Source organism: Clarias gariepinus, chromosome 9, assembly GCF_024256425.1.
Source record: "Clarias gariepinus isolate MV-2021 ecotype Netherlands chromosome 9, CGAR_prim_01v2, whole genome shotgun sequence".
Classification (NCBI taxonomy): domain Eukaryota; kingdom Metazoa; phylum Chordata; class Actinopteri; order Siluriformes; family Clariidae; genus Clarias; species Clarias gariepinus.
In genome coordinates, this window is record NC_071108.1 from 18,317,159 (window position 1) to 18,338,159 (window position 21,001).

Below are 21,001 nucleotides of genomic sequence, written 5' to 3' on the forward strand. Positions count from 1 at the left end.
ATTGTGTATGATATTAAATTATTAACACATTTTATAGGCCATTTAAGTGTTTCCACCAAATTGTAACTAGAGGCAAGGAGAAGTTATTTATTTACCTGCTCATGCCCGTAAACGACACTATTATTAAAATACATCTTTATTTTATTTTTATTTACTGCCTGCACTGTATTGTCACCATCACACCTTCAACTCCGCATTTAATAAATGTTACTACTAGAACCAAAAAATGACTTGGATGAAACAATTATTTTGAACTTAAAACTATGATGTCATGTGTTTATGGCCAAGAGACAAATTATTCTAATTCGCTGTTATGCAGGTGTGGAACATGTTAACGCAGAGCCTTTTGCACACTTTCCCGAATGAACATGCCCGGCAGTCCATCTTCCGCAACCTAGGCACAGGGGTTATGCAGATTGAGACAGCACCAGGCAATCACATCTTTTCTTGCGGTGCTGACGGGACCATGAAAATGCGTGTCCTGCCTGACTGTGTCAGCATCTACACCAACAATGTGAAGAATGATGTAAAGTTCATCATTTAGCACAACTGAAGAGGTCGGAGCAACTTTTGCACAGGGTAAGATGAGCAATACGAACCACTGGGAAGGTGAACTTTTGACCTGAGCAAATACAGCGCTGCTGATCAGTCAATAGTTTGGACATTCACAAGACTGAGGAACCCTGATTGAATTCCAGAGGATGGACGCTCTTTCATATCACTTAAATCCGGATCAAGCATATATTATATTGAAGCACATTAATTATATATTTTACCCCTTTTTAAAAGCATTACTTGGGTAGTCTGTAGACCTATACCACATAAGTAAGCCTTAAATAATATGTTGCTAAGCAGTGTTGTGATTGTGGACTAGATATTATAGTGAAAAGTGTCCTTATATTTATACCTGAAGTACAACCATGGACCTCTGTGACATCTATTGGTTCAAGTGAAGGTTTTAAACTTCTTTGCATACTGTAGCTTACAAATTTGTGACCATTCTTGCATTGCATTAACTGTGTACTAGTCCCTGCTGGTATCTCTTATTGTATGATTAAGGCATTCTGTAAGAATAATTCCAAGATAAACAGTATTTAGGTATTTGTATCATAGTCCTCATCGATTGGGTACGTTAAGACCTGTATAGTAAATATGTATATCAGCGCAGGCAATCTAAGTTTTTAAGCTTTTTCTTTCAAAAACAAACTTGAACTTATAGTTATGAAGGCTTTAGTGAAGAAGGATATGACTTTTCATACAAAGCACTTTTCCATCGAGGTAATCTGCCAGAAATCAGACGTTTTATGCATTTATGTGAACATAACTGGAATACCCTTGCTGTGGGCAGCAACAAATAAATGCTATTGTCTCCAACAAAGACATGTTTTGGTCCATCGAGGTCTGGCTGACAGCTGATTATTTCTAGTATATTCTTTACTTTTCTTTGATTCAAGACTTTAGCTAATTATTGAGCCCTTAAAGAGTTGAATCTCTCAGTTGTGTTGCCAAAGTTGAACTTTATCACTTCTATGCCTTCATCTTATCACTTTATGACTTGTTCTTTGAATCAAAGGTAAAGGGTACATATTAATAGCCTATTGTGAATAAGCAGATTGATTGATGTTTTTGTCAGCCTTGTGGTTTATGAGAACTGATAAGTCAGCCATTGCACAAGAATAAAACTTAACAGTGTAAAAATGTACATTAGCTTTATTTTGGGGAGCAACTGAGAAGGATAAAATTATTTTGTTTATGTAAATATAAAATAACATCTTGATTAAATACTCTTATTAATCATAGGCATTTAAAACAATTGTTTAACAAAATATTTATATAGCTGATCTTGCAAATTATACTCTTAATATATTCTTGTTTTTAAAAATGGCTATTTTTCCCCCTTCCTTCATTTTTAGCATGTACATTTACACAGTCATTCATTCCATATAATAATGAAGAAAATAAATGAGGATCAAGTCACACTTAGGAAATCAACTGTAGTTGTGGTGTGTAGCACATTAGGTCTTCTCCCCTTTACTCTCTAAAAATGTGAATATACAAAACTCCATCTAATTTTATTATGGTTAGAAAGGTCATTGTAAATTAATATGTAATGTACATCACCTGTAATGATATAATAAATCTCCTTGCTGCAACACCTATGGGTATGTGAAGTTCATTAAGGAAACAGGAATTTTCTTTAGGTATTCCACAAAGGTCAGATTTATTAGAAATTATTAACATATTACATGCACAGTAATTTAATTTAAGTACAGAAATAAGAATTACCTTTAATAGACCAGATTTACTATAAATTATTAGTCTTTTATAACTGTTGATCAATTATGCTTTGTTTTATGTCACAAAAGTTACTCAATTGTTATGAATATTATTCCAATACGTCCTATCAATAATCTCCTGACTACATAATTACTTAATCAGCTTTGACCACTGTTTAGTGACAGATTTGGGAAACATTTTTTCTAGTTCAGATTTCTTTTGAACAAAAGCCTGACTGTGACTAACGGGAAAAAAAGCTAAACGTTCAATATACTGAAATCCAGGCACAATAAAGACCCAAAAAAACTCATTTAATTTTAATTGAGTTTAGATCATATTCTTACCATATTTTGCTATTCTCCATTAGTGTTGTAATTTCTTACTCTTGTTGAGGATTTGTAAATGCTAAATTTTAAATCTCAACAATCATACACCCTCAGTAAAACTGTCATGCAGTCTGCATTTCTCCAGGCACTAGGTTGTTTGGTGTATCACAGCTTGGCGTAATCCTTTAGTATTGTTTCCAGTTTCTGGCTCAGCATGATATTCCCTCTGACTTTCAATTTGCCAGCGAAAAAGGCCTATGGGGAAAACAAACAAAGCACCCTGAACAACAGCATTAATGTGGTAGACTACTCCAAACATTCTCATATATGGTAATTCAATATAAATTTTTCATTTCAAATGTGGCACACAGGTACCTTCTGAGGGTTGAGCTTCCCCAACGCTACGTCCATGAAATCCTCATCAGCCACAGTAATTGTCACATCAGCTTTGCCACTGTAAGGACCCTTATGGAGCGCACCTTGTGCTGTTTTTAGATCAATGGCTGCACAGAAACAGATCAGATTATCGGTTGGAAAATTAGCATTGCATGGTATCTCTCATCTGCAAATGAGAGAAACATCAAGTGCTAAATGGCCAGAAAATAAAACTAAAAAAGAACAATGCAAAAAGTAAAAATAAAAATAAAAAGCTTTGATTTAAAAAACAAAAGTTTTTCTAAAGATATTTCTAAAGAACGTTTTTCTAAGAAGTTTTTCAAGTACTTATTTTTGTTTAGCACCCTTACTACTGATGTTTTGACACCAGACATTGAGAATATCAGTCTACGTCCCTGTAGACGCTTGGTAAATAAACATTATGTCTTACTCCATTGGGCAGCTGTTTTTCCTCCTTTGGTAATTTCCCAGCCAAAAATGGCATTAACTTTCTTCACAAGTTCAGCACCCATGCCTTTGATCCGGCGTCCGATTTCAGCAAACACCAAGTCGCTCTGAAGTCCACTGGTCTGTGAAGTCATAGTGATTGTAATATATGTAAATATGCAAAAATGACTAAGTTTTGTTCTCTTTTTTACAAATGACTTACTTCCTTGAAAGTATATAAACAATAATATTTAATCCAAATGATGCCGGTACCTCTGTTGGAGAAGTGCTGGCAACAGCATCGGGAGCTGCATGTAAATCCACGTACGCACCAGATAACACAACATCTCCTGTCTCCTTCACCTAAAAAGCCAGAACAAATATGACAGTAGGTTGAGCATTAAATATACACTACCGATGGATGTAAGCAGCATAAATAAACACTTATTCTTACTTTGCATTGGAAATAAATTCGGTTTTCCTCTTTCCACATTTCTGTCTGCAGAGACTGGCCTGGGAACACCGGCTTCACAAATCGTACCTATCCCAAAAAAATTAATAAATAAATTTAAATTAAATACATTAAATGTAGATACAAAACATTATAACAGAAATTAATACATTAAAAAAATGCAATAATTAAAATTATTATATTCATTTGTAAATCACTACAAATTGGATCTCTTTTTTTTTTTTAAAGGTTTTAAGTAGTGGCATCATATCAATTTGCCTCACCTTAATGGACTTGAATCTGGAAACATCATTTCCAGCATACTGCTTCAGGACATGCCGAGCAGCAAATCCAAATGAGCACAGTCCATGCAGTATAGGAGATTTGAAACCTACAGTGTTGGATAGCTTTTTAAACATTCAAGTAAAAATGCCATTACTCTAATTGATACTGAAAACTGTTTAAATTCTTACCTCCCATTGCTGCAAAGCTTGGGTCTATATGAAGAGGGTTCCAATCACCACTCAACCTGTACAAAGCAGCCTACAATGCAAAAATGAGGTTTTTGAGATTATGGAAGAAAAGAAAATGTTACTTCTCTGAACTGTGAAATATGTCAGTCTATATGAATATAAAAAAAAAAAACATATGTAGAAGTATAGCTAGATTTTATAGCAATGTCTACAAAAAAAAAAAAGGAGAAAAAAAACAAGAGTACAACAGTTGTTGCAATGGTTTCATCATTCATTTATTAATCTTTTATCAGATGTCACATTTGACAGTACCTGATCTTTGGTGGTTACGTCAACCATGACTGCATCTGGTGATCTGTTTGGTGGTGCAGCTGTGGCCTGCAAAGGAGGAAATACTGTATAAATGTACAACAACAGGAAAAAGCAAAAAAGACTATGGTGTATAGGATTTATTACCACAGCTTTATCTGATGTTCTCTTTCCTCCAAATCCCCCAGCACCCACAATAAACAGTGAGAACTGATTGTAGCAGACCAGCTCCTGCTTGCTGTAAGTGTAAACTACAAGGAAGAAAATGTGTAATTGTACTATTTCTGTTTTTTCTTGCTCACTTATTTAATTTAAAACAATAGGTAATTAAAGTACTGTGTAGTTCTTTCACTTAATTCTAGCAAAACACTATAGTAAATAGTACATAATATAATGATAATCACCATCCAATAGTATGACTGCGCCAGATCCTTTGTCTAAGATGTCTGCTACTGATGCTTTTGAGGTCAATGTTCCTAGAAAACAGATGTTAGTTAGAGCAGCTGGTTAAGAGAAAGAAAAAAGTCCTGATCATACAAACTATGGGACAGCTGACATACCAGAAGTAGGCAAAGGTTTGTACACCTCCAAGTACTGTTCTCCGTGTAGGAGCTAAAAAAAAAAAAAAAAAAAGAAAGCCAATACATATAAGCACTAACTGTAACAAAAAATATTCTTTTATTTCACTCAGTGACACAAATGGAAACATACTGTGTGTACGTCATCTTTTTAGATGAAATTAAATAGTGCATTTCATTTGGAAATGGAAGAGAGATCTCTGTAGGAAGAGAGTAAAGGCATAGAATGCAAGTTGCTTGAGGTCCAGTTTAAAGTTTGCACATTCAGTGGTTGTTTGGGGAGACATGTCATCTGTTGATGTTGGTCCACTGAAAGTTTTGGAACACTTGCCTTTGTGGACCAGCTTTAAAAAGCTGCTAATTTCAGTTTCCAGCAGGACCTACCCACACTGCCTAAAGTACTAATCCCTGGTTTAAGGCCCATGGTACTGTATATCTGTGCTTGATTGGCAAGAGATCAAATATTCATTGATATTCTAATGTATTGAGATGCACCTTCATGTGTATATTAAGTCCTATGCAAAAGTTTAGGCATCCATTGATCAACAGATTTTTTGTTTTTTTAATTTAAAAGATGTTAACACAGTTTCTCTTAGAAATGGAAAAAATACACAATGTTTTCAGCAAACATTGATGCATAGTTACTATGTCATAAACTGAACAAAGATTAAAAAAAAAATAAAGCACTTGTTTTTAAAACGCATTGGGCTTCTGTAGATGTTCTGTTGCATACTTCTGACGTTGGATTTTATGATGGGGACACTGCTTTGCTATCTTCTTGTAGCTTTCTTCTGCATTGTGGGCATCAATAACTTTCATTTTCAGAGTCTTACACAGCTGCTTGGAGGAACCCATGGTTGTTAAGTGTGTGCACAAGGTTTGAAGAGTCAAAGTATTTGTTAAGCTTCGAAACTGGCATTTACCAGTGACAGCTGTTGCCATGCATCAGATTTAACGAGTTGATTAAAGTCTGAAACCTTGTAAAAAGAATCTAAGACTCTTAGGTGCCCAAGCTTTTGCACAGTGCCATAATAATGTTTATATTTTTTTGTTTAATTTATGACATAAGAATCCATGCATCATGCAATTTATGGCATAAGAAACCATGCATCAATGTTTGCTGAAAATATTAACCATTTTTTCTATTTCCAAAAGTGACTATGTTAACATCTTTTCAATAAAAAAAACAACCAAAATCTGTTATTGAACGAGTCTGATCAGATCAAGCAAAAGCCTTGATGAGATCAATGTCAACTGTGTGCATAATTAATGTTAATAGAAAGCATCCTAAAAAGTTGCTTACCCTTGTGAGGTCGAAATTAAGCCCTGAAACAGAGCCAAGTTCTCCGTTTAGCATTGACGCCTGAGCTGAGATTACTCCAAATGTAGGCAGGCAGCTGAACTCCTCATGACCTTCATACAGGAACTTGAGGTGATTGAGCTCTCTGGTAGTCATTCCCACTCCAAGGGCGTATAAGATGCAGTGCATGTGAGTGTAACTAAATGTCATCTCAGGAAGCACCTTCCCAACAGCCTCTGTCTGCCAACATGCAAGTATAATTCAAAAATTTAAATACAATTTAATTGTAGATATTTAATGTATATAGAAACATTTTGGTAGTGACTATTGCCTATATAAACTGTACTGTATATATGACACCACAATCAATTTAATGCTGCATATTCAGTACTCACAGGGTTTATGCCAGATGATGCAATCATGGCACTGGTTGGATTGGCTCTAATTCCTTTCTCAGCCTCCACTTTTGACAGCACATCCACCAGTAACTGCATTGACTCTTAATCACAATAGGGAACCAAATGTTTAATTAACTAGCCCACACTCAGAAGACGAAGACAGCAACATGCTCAGTACAAACATAACACAAGTGATGAGCAATACAAAGCCATGCTAACAAGCCTTACTGCAGCTCTCTCTGCTCTGTGCTGTACATTCCTCAGGGCGGTTATGGAAAGCAAACACAGACTCACTTAATGTCCATGGTTGTAAATGTGCTCAGAAATAACTGCTAATGGATTTATTTATGTTTAATTTATGCAGTGGAATTTACATTGGTGCTCATGTGTCTATTGGTCAAGTATGGTCTAAAGATGAGGCTTACTCTGGTCCCTCTTCTGGGTTGAATATACTGTATGTATTCCATTTTAATAAATTTCAGATTAAATTCCTTCAAATATATGATTCTACTTATAAAGAAAAAGTCAATTTTACTGGCTCGTGTTGTCTCTTGTATAATTTGTAGGCTGAGGGCAGACACATCTTACACATCATGGTACAGGGACCACATAGTTGGTGATTCTTGGTCCATATCAGAATTCACCTTGAATAGTAGTTGGCTTGGTGGCATTGGTGAAGTCACAGATCTGGTCCCACTTATCACGGACGTCCTCTGGGCTCATGCTCTGGTTTTTATGACGGACAATGCTGCCCAAAGTTCTCTCCCACCGCACTGCACATCCACACATACATAGTCTTAAAATGTGTCAATCTTTATAAATTTAAGATAGAAAACAGGCTAGCAAAATTCCACTTACATTTGCTGATCCAGCCAGCCCCAACCTAAGAACAGTAAAAAAAATAAATAAATAAAATAAAATATTTGGAATTATCAGAACAATTATGACTTTAACAGATGACAGCTTTTTTGAAAAAATAACCAACAGTTGTGACTTTACAGTCAAAACCATTAAAATTTAGAACCAAACCTCAAAAAGGCCCCCGTTCTCCTGACACTGATCATGGCAGAGCCACAGGACAAGAGGAGCCACGTACTCCGCTTTCAAAGACTCCACCAGATCTGACAAGGACAAATACCACATTGTCACTAACAATTAGAGCAAGAGGGAACTCAAAATAAATCTGATCACACTACTTAATATCAAAAATTCAAAGGTTATTAAACTGCTTATCTAGCAGAACATCTCATGGACCTTTTCCCCCGCGATACAGAATAGAAACTTAATATTAAGAAAACGGCACTTCAGGAAATTAATACTCAAAAAGCAAATCAAAGTCAAGACTGTATCTTGTCAGCAGTGTTTACCCACACATAGCTGCTACTTGGTGCACACTCCGGTATAAAGAAGAATCAAAGAATATTTCATATGTTTTAAAGAATGAACATGTTTGGTGGGTGGCAGGGAGAAAAAGTCCGGAGCTGTTAAGACCTTTTCCTATACAGTTAATCTTTAAATATTAATTGGTCTTTAAATTAGTGTGCTTTAAAAGAAAGGCAAATTAATATTTAAAGATTAACTGTATAAGAAAAGATTTTAACAGCCCTGGAGGATTTGTTTTGGTCACCATGTACTGTTTTTTTTTCTTCTTTTTTTGTTAGTCATTAACCAATCGTCATGCCGTCAGTTTGCACATATCAACACTGTTAGTTCCAATGGGTGGTCAGTCACGTCACCCCCCCATATACTGACTTTATACAGTACATCGTCGACAAGAATAAGTGGAGAAGCCATTTATACCGCATCATAAACAAACCTCACCATCAAAAGAAACATTTTACACTACACAGCAATCAAATCTGATTCAAAGACACAAGCCATAGCAGATCCATTACATAGATAGAGCCATTAGATCTACCAGATCCAAATACATGTTCCCAATTGTACTTCATGTTTGAGCATCGTTTTTATATTTTTCCTTTAATACACCCCTACTATTTAGGCATTTCATTGTTTTCACTAGAAGAATTCAAGGACACAGACTCGAACCCTTGTTAAAACTATATAACCTGCTCTAACAACCTTCAGCTTAACCATTGTTGTGGGGAAGAACACAGCACAAACCAATATTACACAGTGTTCTTTGGGAAGTAGCTTGCAATAGCATTTTTCTACCAGAATAACTTTAAAATTACATTTGATTTGCAACAAAACAAAAAAACAAACAAGATCTATTTTCTGGAGTTATGTTTCAGACTATAGAAAACTGTAGAAACAAGATTTAGCTGTGGATGAGAGACATAAAATTGATCACAAATCACAATACTCAGCTCAAAAATCATGCTAACAGTGTACAAGCTTGAAGCATAAAAACACTTTTGAAATTACTTCAACAGCACAAAAAAAACTGTTACATCCTGCAAGGGATATCATATTTTGTGCACAGTAGATTTTAGCAGAATTGCTGTATTGTAAATTTGTTTGCTGTATTTTTAAATGTACTGTATCACACAGATAACTGAACCAAGCTTGTCTGGGTATTATTCATTTGTTGCACGCTTTTAATATAATTATTTTAATAGAGTGCACCCTAATAGACATGCAAATAAAACACCCTCAGAGGGAACATTTCGGCACGGAAGGAAAACCTGGACAGCATGCCAATCTTTTCATAAGGAGGGTCATAGATAAACATTGCTGTGTGTTGGTTTTGTTATTCAATTATTTTTCTAACACTCTCTAACCTGGTGGCATGATGGACTGAGTGAGACGTGAGCCTGCAGTAGGCGCGATGGTGTTGCAGTGGATGTTGTACTTCTGGCCTTCAATTGCCAGAGTGTTGGCCAGACCCAGGAGGCCCAGCTTGGCAGCGCTGTAGTTTGCCTGGCCAAAGTTCCCATAGATTCCAGAAGCCGATGAGGTCATGATGATTCTGCGCAGTGATGTGCATTGTTGCATCAAAGTTTTTTAATAGTGAATAAAATGCAATGTTATTTCATAGACATGGCCATTACATTACCTTCCAAATTTTTGGTTCTTCATGTGATTCCATGCTGCGCGAGTGACTAAGAATGAACCCCTCAAGTGCACTCTGTGAATGAGGTCTAAATAAAGAAGAAAATAGCATTTAAATAGAATATTTACCTTAATAGGACACTGAGTGCACAGCAACATTATCTGTGTGTTTAGTTATTGACAGAGTACAAATTGGAGCAGTGGTTATTTTTTTTAGACTGTGGGGTAGTACAAAGACATGTGTCTGAACAACTAAGTTGTTTTAAAATTACTGCAAATAGTTTAAAAATCCTTAATGTATTAAAACTTGGAAGGATAGTGCTAAACTTCATGAAAGAAATGTGGTCAGGAGAAGAAAAGAAAAAGTTATTAAAAGTTAATTAAAAGTCATGAATGAGAATCACTAACACTCGGTGAAGAAGTTGCAGGATTAAAAAAATTCAATAGTGGAAAGCACAATTATGTTTAAGAGTGAAAGAATTAGCATTTCCTCATGCATAGTATTTGGGACTAAACAGCTGTATGGCCGTTAGATAGTGGTTCAGCCCACTCTGCATCAAGAGCAAGTTGCCCCAAATGCATATGGCATATGTACACATGATCAGTCTGTCAATCACTTACAGCTTACACACTTTTGAATTACTGAGCATAATGAAAATACAACTGTTCTACAGATCTAACAATCTATAGACCTGAAGGTTACTGCTCCACACAATTTAAATATCAGGATTTGTCCATCAGGAAAAAATAAACAAATAAACCCTCCTCCATCATATACAGTTATTTTTTCCTAAATAAACACATGGTCTTCCTAATTTTAAAGTACTAATATCAACAATCTGATTAAGTATTTTTATTTGTAAAAACAATAATTACTTTTGTTGGAGCAGTGGTGGCTCAAACGGTTAAGGCTAGTGAGTTACTGATCGGAAGGTAGGGTGTTCGGGCCCCAGCACCACCAAGATGCCACTGTTGAGCCCTTGAGCAAGGCCCCTGACCCTATCTGCTCCAGGGCTGCTGTATCCTGGCTTACCCTGCACTCTGACCCCAGACTCCTAACTGGAATATGTGAAAAAATTATTTCACCGTTGTGTAAGGTACAGTAGATTTGACAAATTATTGAATTCTATTTAATACTAGTAAAACATGTCTTCAAATGTTCCTCACTTTAATGCACAAATGGACAACCATATGGCTTTAATTTCAAAATGTTACACAATTTCTTCTCCTAATATAAAATATTACTACATTTTATTTTTTAAATATCATGCTTTTACCCTTGAAGTCGTGTACACTATGTGGCCAAAGATTCGTGGATGTCTGAACATTGTGTCCCACCCACCCCCACTGTTTGTGTCTGCTGTCGCATGACCCCCCGGTTATGCATATAGTTTTCCTGTGCGCGAAACATTGAATCCTGCATTTCTCACTATACTGAGAAGAGAATCATACCTACTTCTATGAACTTCCCAGTCGCCATGGTGATTTCTTTAACCCGGATCTACCATGAAAGTGCTGCCTGAATGCAGCAAAAAGTCATTGCTGTGTGCGCGCATGTATGAGAGTGGGTGCTATTAGCTTGTAGTGTATTACAGTAGCTAGTAAAAAAGGAGCTTTTATTTAGCTTCTCCCAAATAGAAATTGAGGATCCTACTTGTTTACTAAATGTTTATTACACCCCACAATTTGTTAAATGCACTTTTTAATACACAGACGCATTCATGCTGGATTCAATCTGAAATGGTGGTGACCATGGCGAGAAAGCACTCCCTGAGACAGCATTTATAAACCCATCATTGTGGAATTATAAGTCATTGCCGTATACAGGTATAAAAGAATAAAGGCAATGAGTACAGTGGTTAAAAGTTTGTTCAGTATGAGAATGTTGTTAAGTATAGAACCTGAAATAAACACAGAGCAGTCTTGATTACAGCACCAGTTCTTATAAAGTACAGCAACCTTTTTTTTTTTGGGCGATTAATATATCGTAATCCTATTTGTTTCTGTTATCTACCAAAATGTAGTCTATTAATAAAATGACGTTCTGTTTCACTAAAAAGGGGCCTGGCTGAATGATCATAGTGGTGACATTCAACTTGCTTCAAAGTCACAAACCAACATGACTTACAGTATAAGCAAAGTGCGGACCATTGTAAGCAAGAGGAAATAAAGCATACATTTTTCAGTATTTTTTTCGTTATTGCCCCACCCTTGCCAATACTTTTGTGTGCTCAAAATATATACAACCTTCTTTAATGACCATGAACACAGATAACGTTATGTGCACTCATGTTGCCCTCATGTTCTTTATTATAGATACTGCTTAAAAGCAAAGAGTGAGTAAAAGTATCTGGTTTAAAAAAGTAGTTTTTTGCTACCCTCAAATGGTACATACCCCAGTCAAGATCACTGGTTCTAGCAAAAGATCGATCACGCAGGATCCTCACGTTGGAGCACAGAGAAAGAAGCAAATTACAGTCCACAGTTGGCAGGGAAAATGACATTTGGTGTAAACAACTTATTAAAAACAAACAAAAACACAGGACCTTTAGAACTTACCCGGCATTGTTGATCAAAATATCTAAGAAGAAAACAAAAAAATGTTAGGACACACAGCTACAACACATCATACTGTATCTGGAAGATTCCCAGAATCAGGAAAAGATATGGCCATAGAAAATAAAGCCTATTAGAATATTGTATTAAACTTTTTTCATGTCAATGTTGAAATGCACCTAAATTTAATCCAAATATGTTTGAATTTAAAGTATTTAAGGAAATTAACTCAATTCACAGAACAAATTTAAAAAAAAATCATAGTCTGCAATTAAACAATTAAAATATTATTTTTAAGAAAAACATTTTTGAAGCAATGACATACATTTGCTTTAATATATTTAAAATTTCATAGCTTTATGATTTTTCAATCTACAGCCTATTAATGATGTTCGATATTGTAACACATACAGTAGATCACATGAAGTACAACCTTACTAAGTATAGTGCAAAGTAAGCATGTAATATTAACATTTCATAATTAAATAATTGAAATTGAAGGGCGCATTTATTACAGTTAACAATATTATTTCAGTTTTCTAAGAACAATTAGTACATTACTACAACATTATGGGATCCCTTCTTCAAGGACAAACTGAGTTATTTAATAAATCCTAGACTGTAGAAGATATAGCTTTTTCTGGGCTACTTTCCAAATATGACAGACTTTATCTTTTAAGCACAAATGCTGGCTGTATCCAGACAGCATCATACCAAATAGGACACAGGACTAAACTTTAAAGGCATAAAATAAATTTAAAAGGCACTGTCAAATCCCAGCACTACCAAGCTGACATTGCTGAACCCTTAGCTCCCTCCGTTGCTTAGATCTATTCTGTCTCAGTTGCACATCATTTTGAATAAAACCATCAGCCAAATTGACACATTTGAATACAAATGCACTGAGCCAACAGTTTAATGATGTGAAAACCTTCATTTAAAAACAGGATGCTTACAGAGTAGTTACAATTGTCATGTGAACAAAAACAGTGGGCCTTAACATTAGATTTGTTTTGAACTATTTGCAATTATCATGCTACACCATAGAGTCAGCAAAACCTAGACTGTTTTGTTTGTTTGTCTGTCTGTTTTGTTTGCCACATAAAAAGAATATCTATTGATGTTTTTTGAGAACTGCCTTGGATAGCATTTTTTTAATCTGTTTTTAGGCTGTAAAGTCATAAATGAGCAGCAAGTTTCTCTACACAAAGAGATCTAAGCAAGAATGCTCTGCACATGGTTATCAGTGATGGAACCCAGCAGTTTTATATGCTAGAAGGTTTAAGAAAGTAGCTGTTTTTGCCACTCAGTAGACTGTTAATTAATGTAAGAACATAGATATTCAGGCAAATATATTGGTATATAAAAAGAGAAAACAGTTTTTAAATATTTGACCAACAACTTAATTAATTGAAATACCTAATAAACATGCAGATAATTTTTCCTCTTATTCCACAGGCTCAATTATGTACTTTTGCATATAATCTTATCTGTGGTTACTGGATAATTTGTTCATGTTTAAGTTCATGAAAACCCCCCTAATATATCTCAAGCAACATTATACGAAAAAAAAAACAACCAACACCCAAAAATAAATAAATAAAAAAAATACACCTACCTAGTCGTCCAAATGCATCCAAAGCAGTCTGGATTAGTTTTTCACCATCTTCTACTGAATCTGTAAAAACAAACAATTGAAACTTATTTTCTTTTGTAAAAGATTGCAATTAAGCATTTTTTCCCCACAATTATTGTGAAAATATTACACAGGATATTGGAAAATGTTTTTAAAGGACACCGGCATTATTAAACCACCTTCCATAACAAATAATGAGCATAACTCACAAAATCCAGATTACCTACCATAATTTGCCACAGCTCTGCCACCTTTAGCTTTTATCTCTTCTACCACTCTATCGGCAGCAGCTGAACTCTTTCCACCTCCCTTTGCATCACCCCCAAGGTCATTTACTGTGTGGAGAACAGACAATCAAAAGGCAAATTTCACTGAAATGATTCAGCATGAATAAAATTAGGGTAAATTGACTATGAAAATAACCTACCAACAACAGCGGCTCCTCGCTCTCCAAAAGCTAAGGCATATTCCCTCCCAAGTCCTGAAAAGAATGTTGCATTTTATTACATACCTGGACTTTAATAGTAATGGCATAAGCCAAAATAAATACTCATTACAGCAGGTAAATTCTTAAAGTTTTTTTATCACGTACTTCCTTAAAAATCGCATACTTCTATTGATTTGTTTCCTTATTAATACAGTAAAACCTCAGATTAATTTGTCAGTTTGTGAGTGTTTCGCAAAACAAGCAAAAAAAATTTATAAATTTGGACTTGGAAAATGAACATGTCTTGGTTTACGAGTACCGAGTATCATGTAGCACGCATGCGTTCTTGTTTTGACGCCAAGCATCACCTGATCACAACTGAGCCAACAGTTTTTCTATCTCTTGCGCTGTGGAATTCTGGGTAATCGTTTCCCCTGCTGAGTCTTAGTGCGTGTCTTTTACTGGTATAATCAATATCTGTGCTCGCGTGTACTGTTTACTATAACACTGTGACCATGTTTATGCACGTAAAACATTTATATTTTGTGTCTGCACACGTGTAAATTAAAAGCAAGTCTCATTCGAGAAATTAAAAAACCATTTTCTCTCTCTGCTTAAGACTTTGCCTGCCACAAACACAGACAAACCCCTACTTTCGCCTTTACAGACACACACACTCTTTCTCTCTGCTCTACACAGAAACACTGCTCTGTCGCGGTTCTTTTCGAAGGTAAAGTGCAGGTTAATTTGTTTTATTTTTACTTTACAGAAGTAATTCCGTTAGTGTGTCGCTCAATCGAGTGTCATTAGAGAGATTTCTTGTTTATTTTTCCCATAAAACAGTGTTTTCGTTGTGTGTGTGAAAAGAGTGGAGGAAGGGTAACTGTGTAAGACAAAAGGGGGGAAAGGGGCGCTTACTTTAGATTCTCACGCATGCACGCACACATTTATACACACATACACACACACGTACATACATACACAGCATTCACAAATGGAAACACTTATCTGTTAAGATTTATTTATTTTTAAAAGGTAAAGTGCAGGTTAATTTGTTTTATTTTTACTTAATATTTTGTGTTAATTCTTTTTATGTATTTATTTTTTGGGCTGTGGAACAATTAATTTGAGTTTCTATTATTTCCTATGGGAAAATTCAAATTGGTTTACAAGTGTTTTGGAATCCGAGCCTGGTTCCACTGTATTTGAATTTGAACAAGGTTCCACTGTATTTGAGTTTTAACTTTTTTTGGTAACTAAATAATATCAACTCATTGTGCTATCCATTGCAGGGCACGCACACATACAGGCAATTTGAAAGGACAGACTAGCCCAATCTGTATGTGTAATCTGTAGGAGTACTCTGGATCACCTGAAAGGGACCCACCAAACACGGGGACAATGTACAAACTCCACGCACACAGACCCTAAGGTGGGGGTTGACCCTGATCATGCAAGGCCACAGTACTAGCCTCTGCCACCTCTACTTTACTAATGCTATTTAAGATGCCCTTTGATCTGTTCACACCAGGCTCTGTTGCAACATTGACACCTAGAATATAAAATGCATAGTTGTTGAGCAAGCATTATTCTTATTCATGTAGCACTATTCTTATTATTAAGGATTCTTTACAAAAGATAAATTCTACGTCACAATGACAGACAACATTTGAACATGAATACAGACATATTAGCTGATATTCAACTTCACTATTAAAAATTAGTTAAAGAAAAAAGGGTTGCCAAAGTTTAAATGGAGAAAAACTGCAAGTAATGTTCCTGCTAAGGGTGACTTTAGGATTTCATAAAATCACTATTAACGACAAATGTCAATACCATGCTATCTGATAACTGAGAAATACAACCAAATTTACAAGAGAATACAAGAAAATGTAATATGCTAAAACAATAAAATAATATAAATAATGTATATATACACATTATATATATAAATTATGGGGGAAATATGCTGTCCTTGTTTTTCAGTTTCAGTTATTAAAACTAGTATTTTTCTCAGAGAAATAAATACCTTTAATACAACAAAAACATAGTGCTCTGACAGTCAATAGTACCCATAGAGCAGTGGAATATTTTTTTCACTCAAAAAAATAGAAGGAAATAAAGAAATGAAATTAGGCCCATATACATTTGGACAGTGACCCATTTATTAAAATTTTGCCTCCGGACACCACCGCAATGAATTTAAAAGGAATAACCGAGATGTGACTCTGGGACTATGCACACAGCCACTAGGGGTCTCTGAGACAGTGCACTTGTAGTGCCAGTCCCAAGTCCAGATATAACGGGAGTGCTGCATCAGGAAGGCCATTCGGTGTAAAACTTGTGCCAAATTAAATATGCAGAAGAGAATTTCAACTCTCTTAGCAAAAAAAAAAAAAAAAAGCAGAAAGAAAAGGAAAAACTACTACTATCAAATTACGAAATTTAATCTTTAAACTGTCAGTTAAACCGACAACTATCAGGTTGACAAAATGTACAAACAATTGTCTGATTTTTGCTTTAAACTATAGTGACAGTGAAACTGTGGCATGGAGTGATATAGAAGTAGTTCTATTAAAAGATCAGTGTAGGACATACAAACGAGCACCCTTAAGGGTCTTTGATCATCCCCCCAGGGTGTTTATTAGAGGTTGTATGTATGATCCGTATCTATCCAACCCATAACCATACAAAGAACTAAGAGTGCAGTCCTACCAATGACAACTTGAGTAAAAATACTCTAGTGCACTCTCTAACAAACAAAAAACTAAATTATAACTAAAAGTAGGCAGCTTTATAGGTTTTATAGGACATGGAAACTTTAGTAAATATTTTTCTCACACTGCTATTCCTCAGTTGTACACAAAATGCCAAGGAAAGGGAGGAAAAAAAGAAACATTACTTAAAAAAATTAGACACAAATAAACCACCTTTAAGCTAATGTATTCAGTACTTATACAAGAATTAAGTTGGGAAGTGTACTTTGTATACTTTATAATTATAAAATTAGCTTGAAAAGGCGCAATACTACTAATTACCACTCACTTAACTGTTATAATAACCTCTGCTCTTCTGGACGCCTTTCCATTAGATTCTGAAGCATGGCTGGTACATTTGTTCATTCAGCCACAATAGCATTAGTGAGATCATACACTGATGTTGGGTGATGATGTCCAGTGTGCAATGTGTAGGATTTCTAATTCAAGCCATGTGTTTAGTGCAGTTGAGGTCATGACTACATTCAGGCCACTTAAGCTCTTCCACTCAAAGTTTGGCAAACCATGGAGCTTGCTTTGTGCACAGGCGCATTGTCGTAATGTTTGAGGTAATTAATTCCAGTGTAAGGGAAGTAAAACTTAACAGCAGACAAAGGCAACTAATACAGCCAACTAGCTGCTTGCTGTCCTCCATAGCAAAACCCGAGGCATAATTTTGCTAAAAAATCTAATCCATTGTTTGAAATAATTTCAAATACATTTTTTGAAAGTGTTCGCACAAATTCGTAGAAACCACTTGTGCCCACAAAAGAGTCAGATAAGTTGGGTCCACAAATATGACACTCTGCCATCATACTGATATGCAACATTACTAGCGGGTTGTTGCATATAACTAACAATAATTTAAAGACAAGAGAAATTAATTAGAAATACTATAATATAATACAATAGTGATTTTACTATAATTACATTCAAAAACATACATGTTTGTTTTTCAAAGTAGTAAAAAAAAACAAGTGCCCAAATATTTCAAAACCTTAGATAGTAAGTATCAAGCAGTTTATGCACTGAAATACTTCAGTTTAACTACTTTTAAATCCACAATGCTTTTGATCAATGCTTTTGCCACTGTTCAAATACTTATGCACTTGCTCGTATATGCAGTCACAGTATTTAAACAAGAGTAAATCAAATTAGATGTAGTAGTATGTATGGTGTATAATAAATAGATTGCACAGAGACAGGACTTGGTCCTTAGTGGCAGTAAAGTGACAAAAGTGCCCTTTGAAATATTGCAACATGCCCAAACGTGACAGAAACTTCTGAAAAGGCGGCCCATGAGTGTCCCTGAGCTGTCAGTGAGTTGACCAGTGTGGGAGTAGTGGCGGTCTGAATGTATAAAAACGCAAGGAAGAGTAATATATGGACTACAGTTTTTCAGGATCCTGAAGGCCTACAGAAAGAAGCTGTTCTTCAGTCTGCTGGTTCTGAATTAAATGCTGCAGTTTTGGAATTGCAATGCTAATGGCAGTTTGGAAAACTTTCATTGTGCTAACTGACTGTGGTCTGTGGAGCTATATGTGGAGTTATAGGGAATATGTCCTTTACAGTACTTATTTACAAAATACAGGTAAGATGTCCTGTAAGGCCGATAGATCAACCAAGCCAGATGGCTAAGCACCCAGTCAGGATGGCCTACTGTATATGGTGAAGAGGTTGCAATTGTCGCATGACTCTGATAATGCTGTATCTTTGTATGCCAGAGGTGACAAATATTATCCAAAAAGGGCCGGCGTGGGTGCAGGGTTGCAACCCAACCAAGCAGATGCCACACCAGATAGCCTATTAAAAGCCAAGAATGACTAATTAGACAGGTGGAATTAAGTCTGATTTCTGTTTGGTTGGAGTAGAAGCCTACCCATACTGGCCCTCTCTCGATAAGATTCAGCCATGATCAGTCCGAGGATGGTGGTGGTGCCTCCTTAACCCTGAAAAGTATATAGAGCTGTGCTTGGCAACTAAATCGTGAGTGAACAGGAATGGGGGGGGGGGGGTGGAATGGGGGTAGACGTATGTAAACATTTCTGTAGAAATTCTGTGTTCAGAGGACAGTGTAGGGCCAGTAATTTTCACCACTTGTGGCGTGCTCATCAGAAAGGCCAACATTTAACAACACTTAAGTGATAAAGTTCTAAGTCCTTGATCTTTGTGAGGATTATGGCTAGGGTTAAAGGCAGGAGCATGGACGAAAACAGACTTCTTCTGTAGGTGCTTTGTCTTAATCAAGTATGCAAGAGCACACTGTGCATCGCTAAAGCAACAGCATCATCTGTTGATGGGTTTTCACAGTATGCATACTGGAGACATTCCATGGTGGCCAGAGGAGAGGAAGAGATGTGGCTTTTGACTGATATGAATCTTTACTTTATAATGAATAGCAGGGGTTAATTTATAGACGTACAAATGAGAGACCTTTATTGCAGAGTACATGCTGTATTAATAACGCGTATTAATAAAATCTTAAAAACCAACAACGTTAGGGCTAAATATTTAAAGGCTTATATACACCTTTAAAATTTTCTTAATATTTTTCAAGGTTTTGTCAGTTACTGGTAAGGTTTTTCAAGGAAGTGGTAAAAACACACTCCCAGGCTGTAGAAGATAATAAAGTCATTGTTTATGCGTCTCAATGTTTTCTTAATATCCTTTGTGAGTAAACAGGGTGCACTGAGGAACTGGCAGAAAATGCATGAAGATCAAATTAGGGAAAATAAATAATTAAGCAAGCATAAAGAATTAAAAGCATTGTAAACTGCTTCATAATCTGCAAGATCATTTCATAATCTTAGTGGGATTTTACAGTTATTTATACTAATAAGTCACATATTTTGTCCCGATATTTTAAACATATAAAACAGTGCAATTAAAAACAGATGTAAAGAGTTAGCTGAGTTACCCTGCTAAATGCACATGAACGTTTGATCAACGAGCTAGTTTGTATTGCTTAGGTTACTGACACGGACATGTCATATTGTCGGCTGATAATAGTGCTGCGAGCTAAAGACACATAGCAACATGCTAACTAGCTGCAGCGCTACATTTATATATAATTTCTTCAAATAAAGTTTGGTTTGTTGTTGGTGGTTACGTTATTCAAGTTCAAGACAAAAGTGCACCGCTGGCTAACTTTATCAGTTTGCTCTGCCTGCTGAAAGCACTTCTACACATCTAATAGCAAGGCTTCAAAAAGCTGTTTCAGTTAGCGACTGCAGGTGGTTAACAGTTTTAAAGAGAGCACTGTCGTCTCAACTCACCACCGCCAGCTCCGGTCACAAGCACAACCTTTCTAGCAAACGACAGAGGCGCGGACATGATGGAGGAAAACTCAGCGTTTGTGCAGGTAAATTGTCAGAGTTTGCTTTGACTCTTCACCTACTTCCTGCAATGGACTTCAGGACCTCGCGTCATCGTATCCAGCCAATCAGCGCTCTGCTCGGGATTCCATAAAAACCTCCACACAGGGCGCATCCCGAATGGCTCTCCGCGAGTCCCTGTTATTGTGCACTGTTTTTGTTAGTGCACTTCGATTAATCTTTGCTACTTGCTACTAGTGTACAGTTCTTTTTACTTTTTTATCTGACATACGTTTCATAAAACAGTGTCACCAAAAAAAAAAAAACATATCTTTACATAGCTTTGTCCTGAACGCGAAATAC

At 35.9% G+C, this 21,001-nt stretch overlaps 2 protein-coding genes across 2 annotated transcripts in view; one reads left to right on the forward strand and one right to left on the reverse strand.

Moving 5' to 3' along the window:
• The window catches only part of dmxl1 (Dmx-like 1), a 33,152-nt gene extending 31,754 nt beyond the window's left edge, over positions 1-1,398 (forward strand). Inside the window, exon 45 of the mRNA XM_053504436.1 lies at positions 320-1,398. Coding sequence (XP_053360411.1) covers positions 320-544 — 225 coding nt within the window. The 3' untranslated portion in view covers positions 545-1,398. The remainder of the gene's footprint in view (positions 1-319) is intronic.
• Positions 1,399-2,191: 793 nt separating this feature from the next.
• Positions 2,192-20,734, reverse strand: hsd17b4 (hydroxysteroid (17-beta) dehydrogenase 4). Its single transcript, XM_053504437.1, has 24 exons — positions 20,600-20,734; positions 14,569-14,622; positions 14,369-14,476; positions 14,124-14,183; positions 12,509-12,530; positions 12,345-12,391; positions 9,954-10,038; positions 9,679-9,866; positions 7,964-8,055; positions 7,793-7,817; positions 7,579-7,707; positions 6,932-7,035; positions 6,540-6,776; positions 5,219-5,270; positions 5,063-5,134; positions 4,806-4,909; positions 4,662-4,727; positions 4,350-4,419; positions 4,161-4,267; positions 3,880-3,966; positions 3,699-3,788; positions 3,430-3,568; positions 2,979-3,106; positions 2,192-2,858 (listed from the first exon to the last, which is right to left on the reverse strand). Exons 1-24 carry the CDS (start codon positions 20,655-20,657, stop codon positions 2,769-2,771), a joined length of 2,214 nt encoding a protein of 737 aa, XP_053360412.1. The 5' UTR covers positions 20,658-20,734; the 3' UTR covers positions 2,192-2,768.
• Positions 20,735-21,001: the final 267 nt, after the last annotated feature.

Excerpts from the sequence above, each read along its gene's own strand:
- hsd17b4 (XM_053504437.1), bottom strand. The coding sequence starts at position 20,657 with ATGTCCGCGCCTCTGTCGTTTGCTAGAAAGGTTGTGCTTGTGACCGGA. Across the intron at positions 4,910-5,062 it reads CGCAGTCATACTATTGGATG|TTTACACTTACAGCAAGCAG; the intron begins GTGATTATCATT and ends TCTTCCTTGTAG. Across the intron at positions 3,569-3,698 it reads CCAGCACTTCTCCAACAGAG|ACCAGTGGACTTCAGAGCGA; the intron begins GTACCGGCATCA and ends ATGACTTCACAG.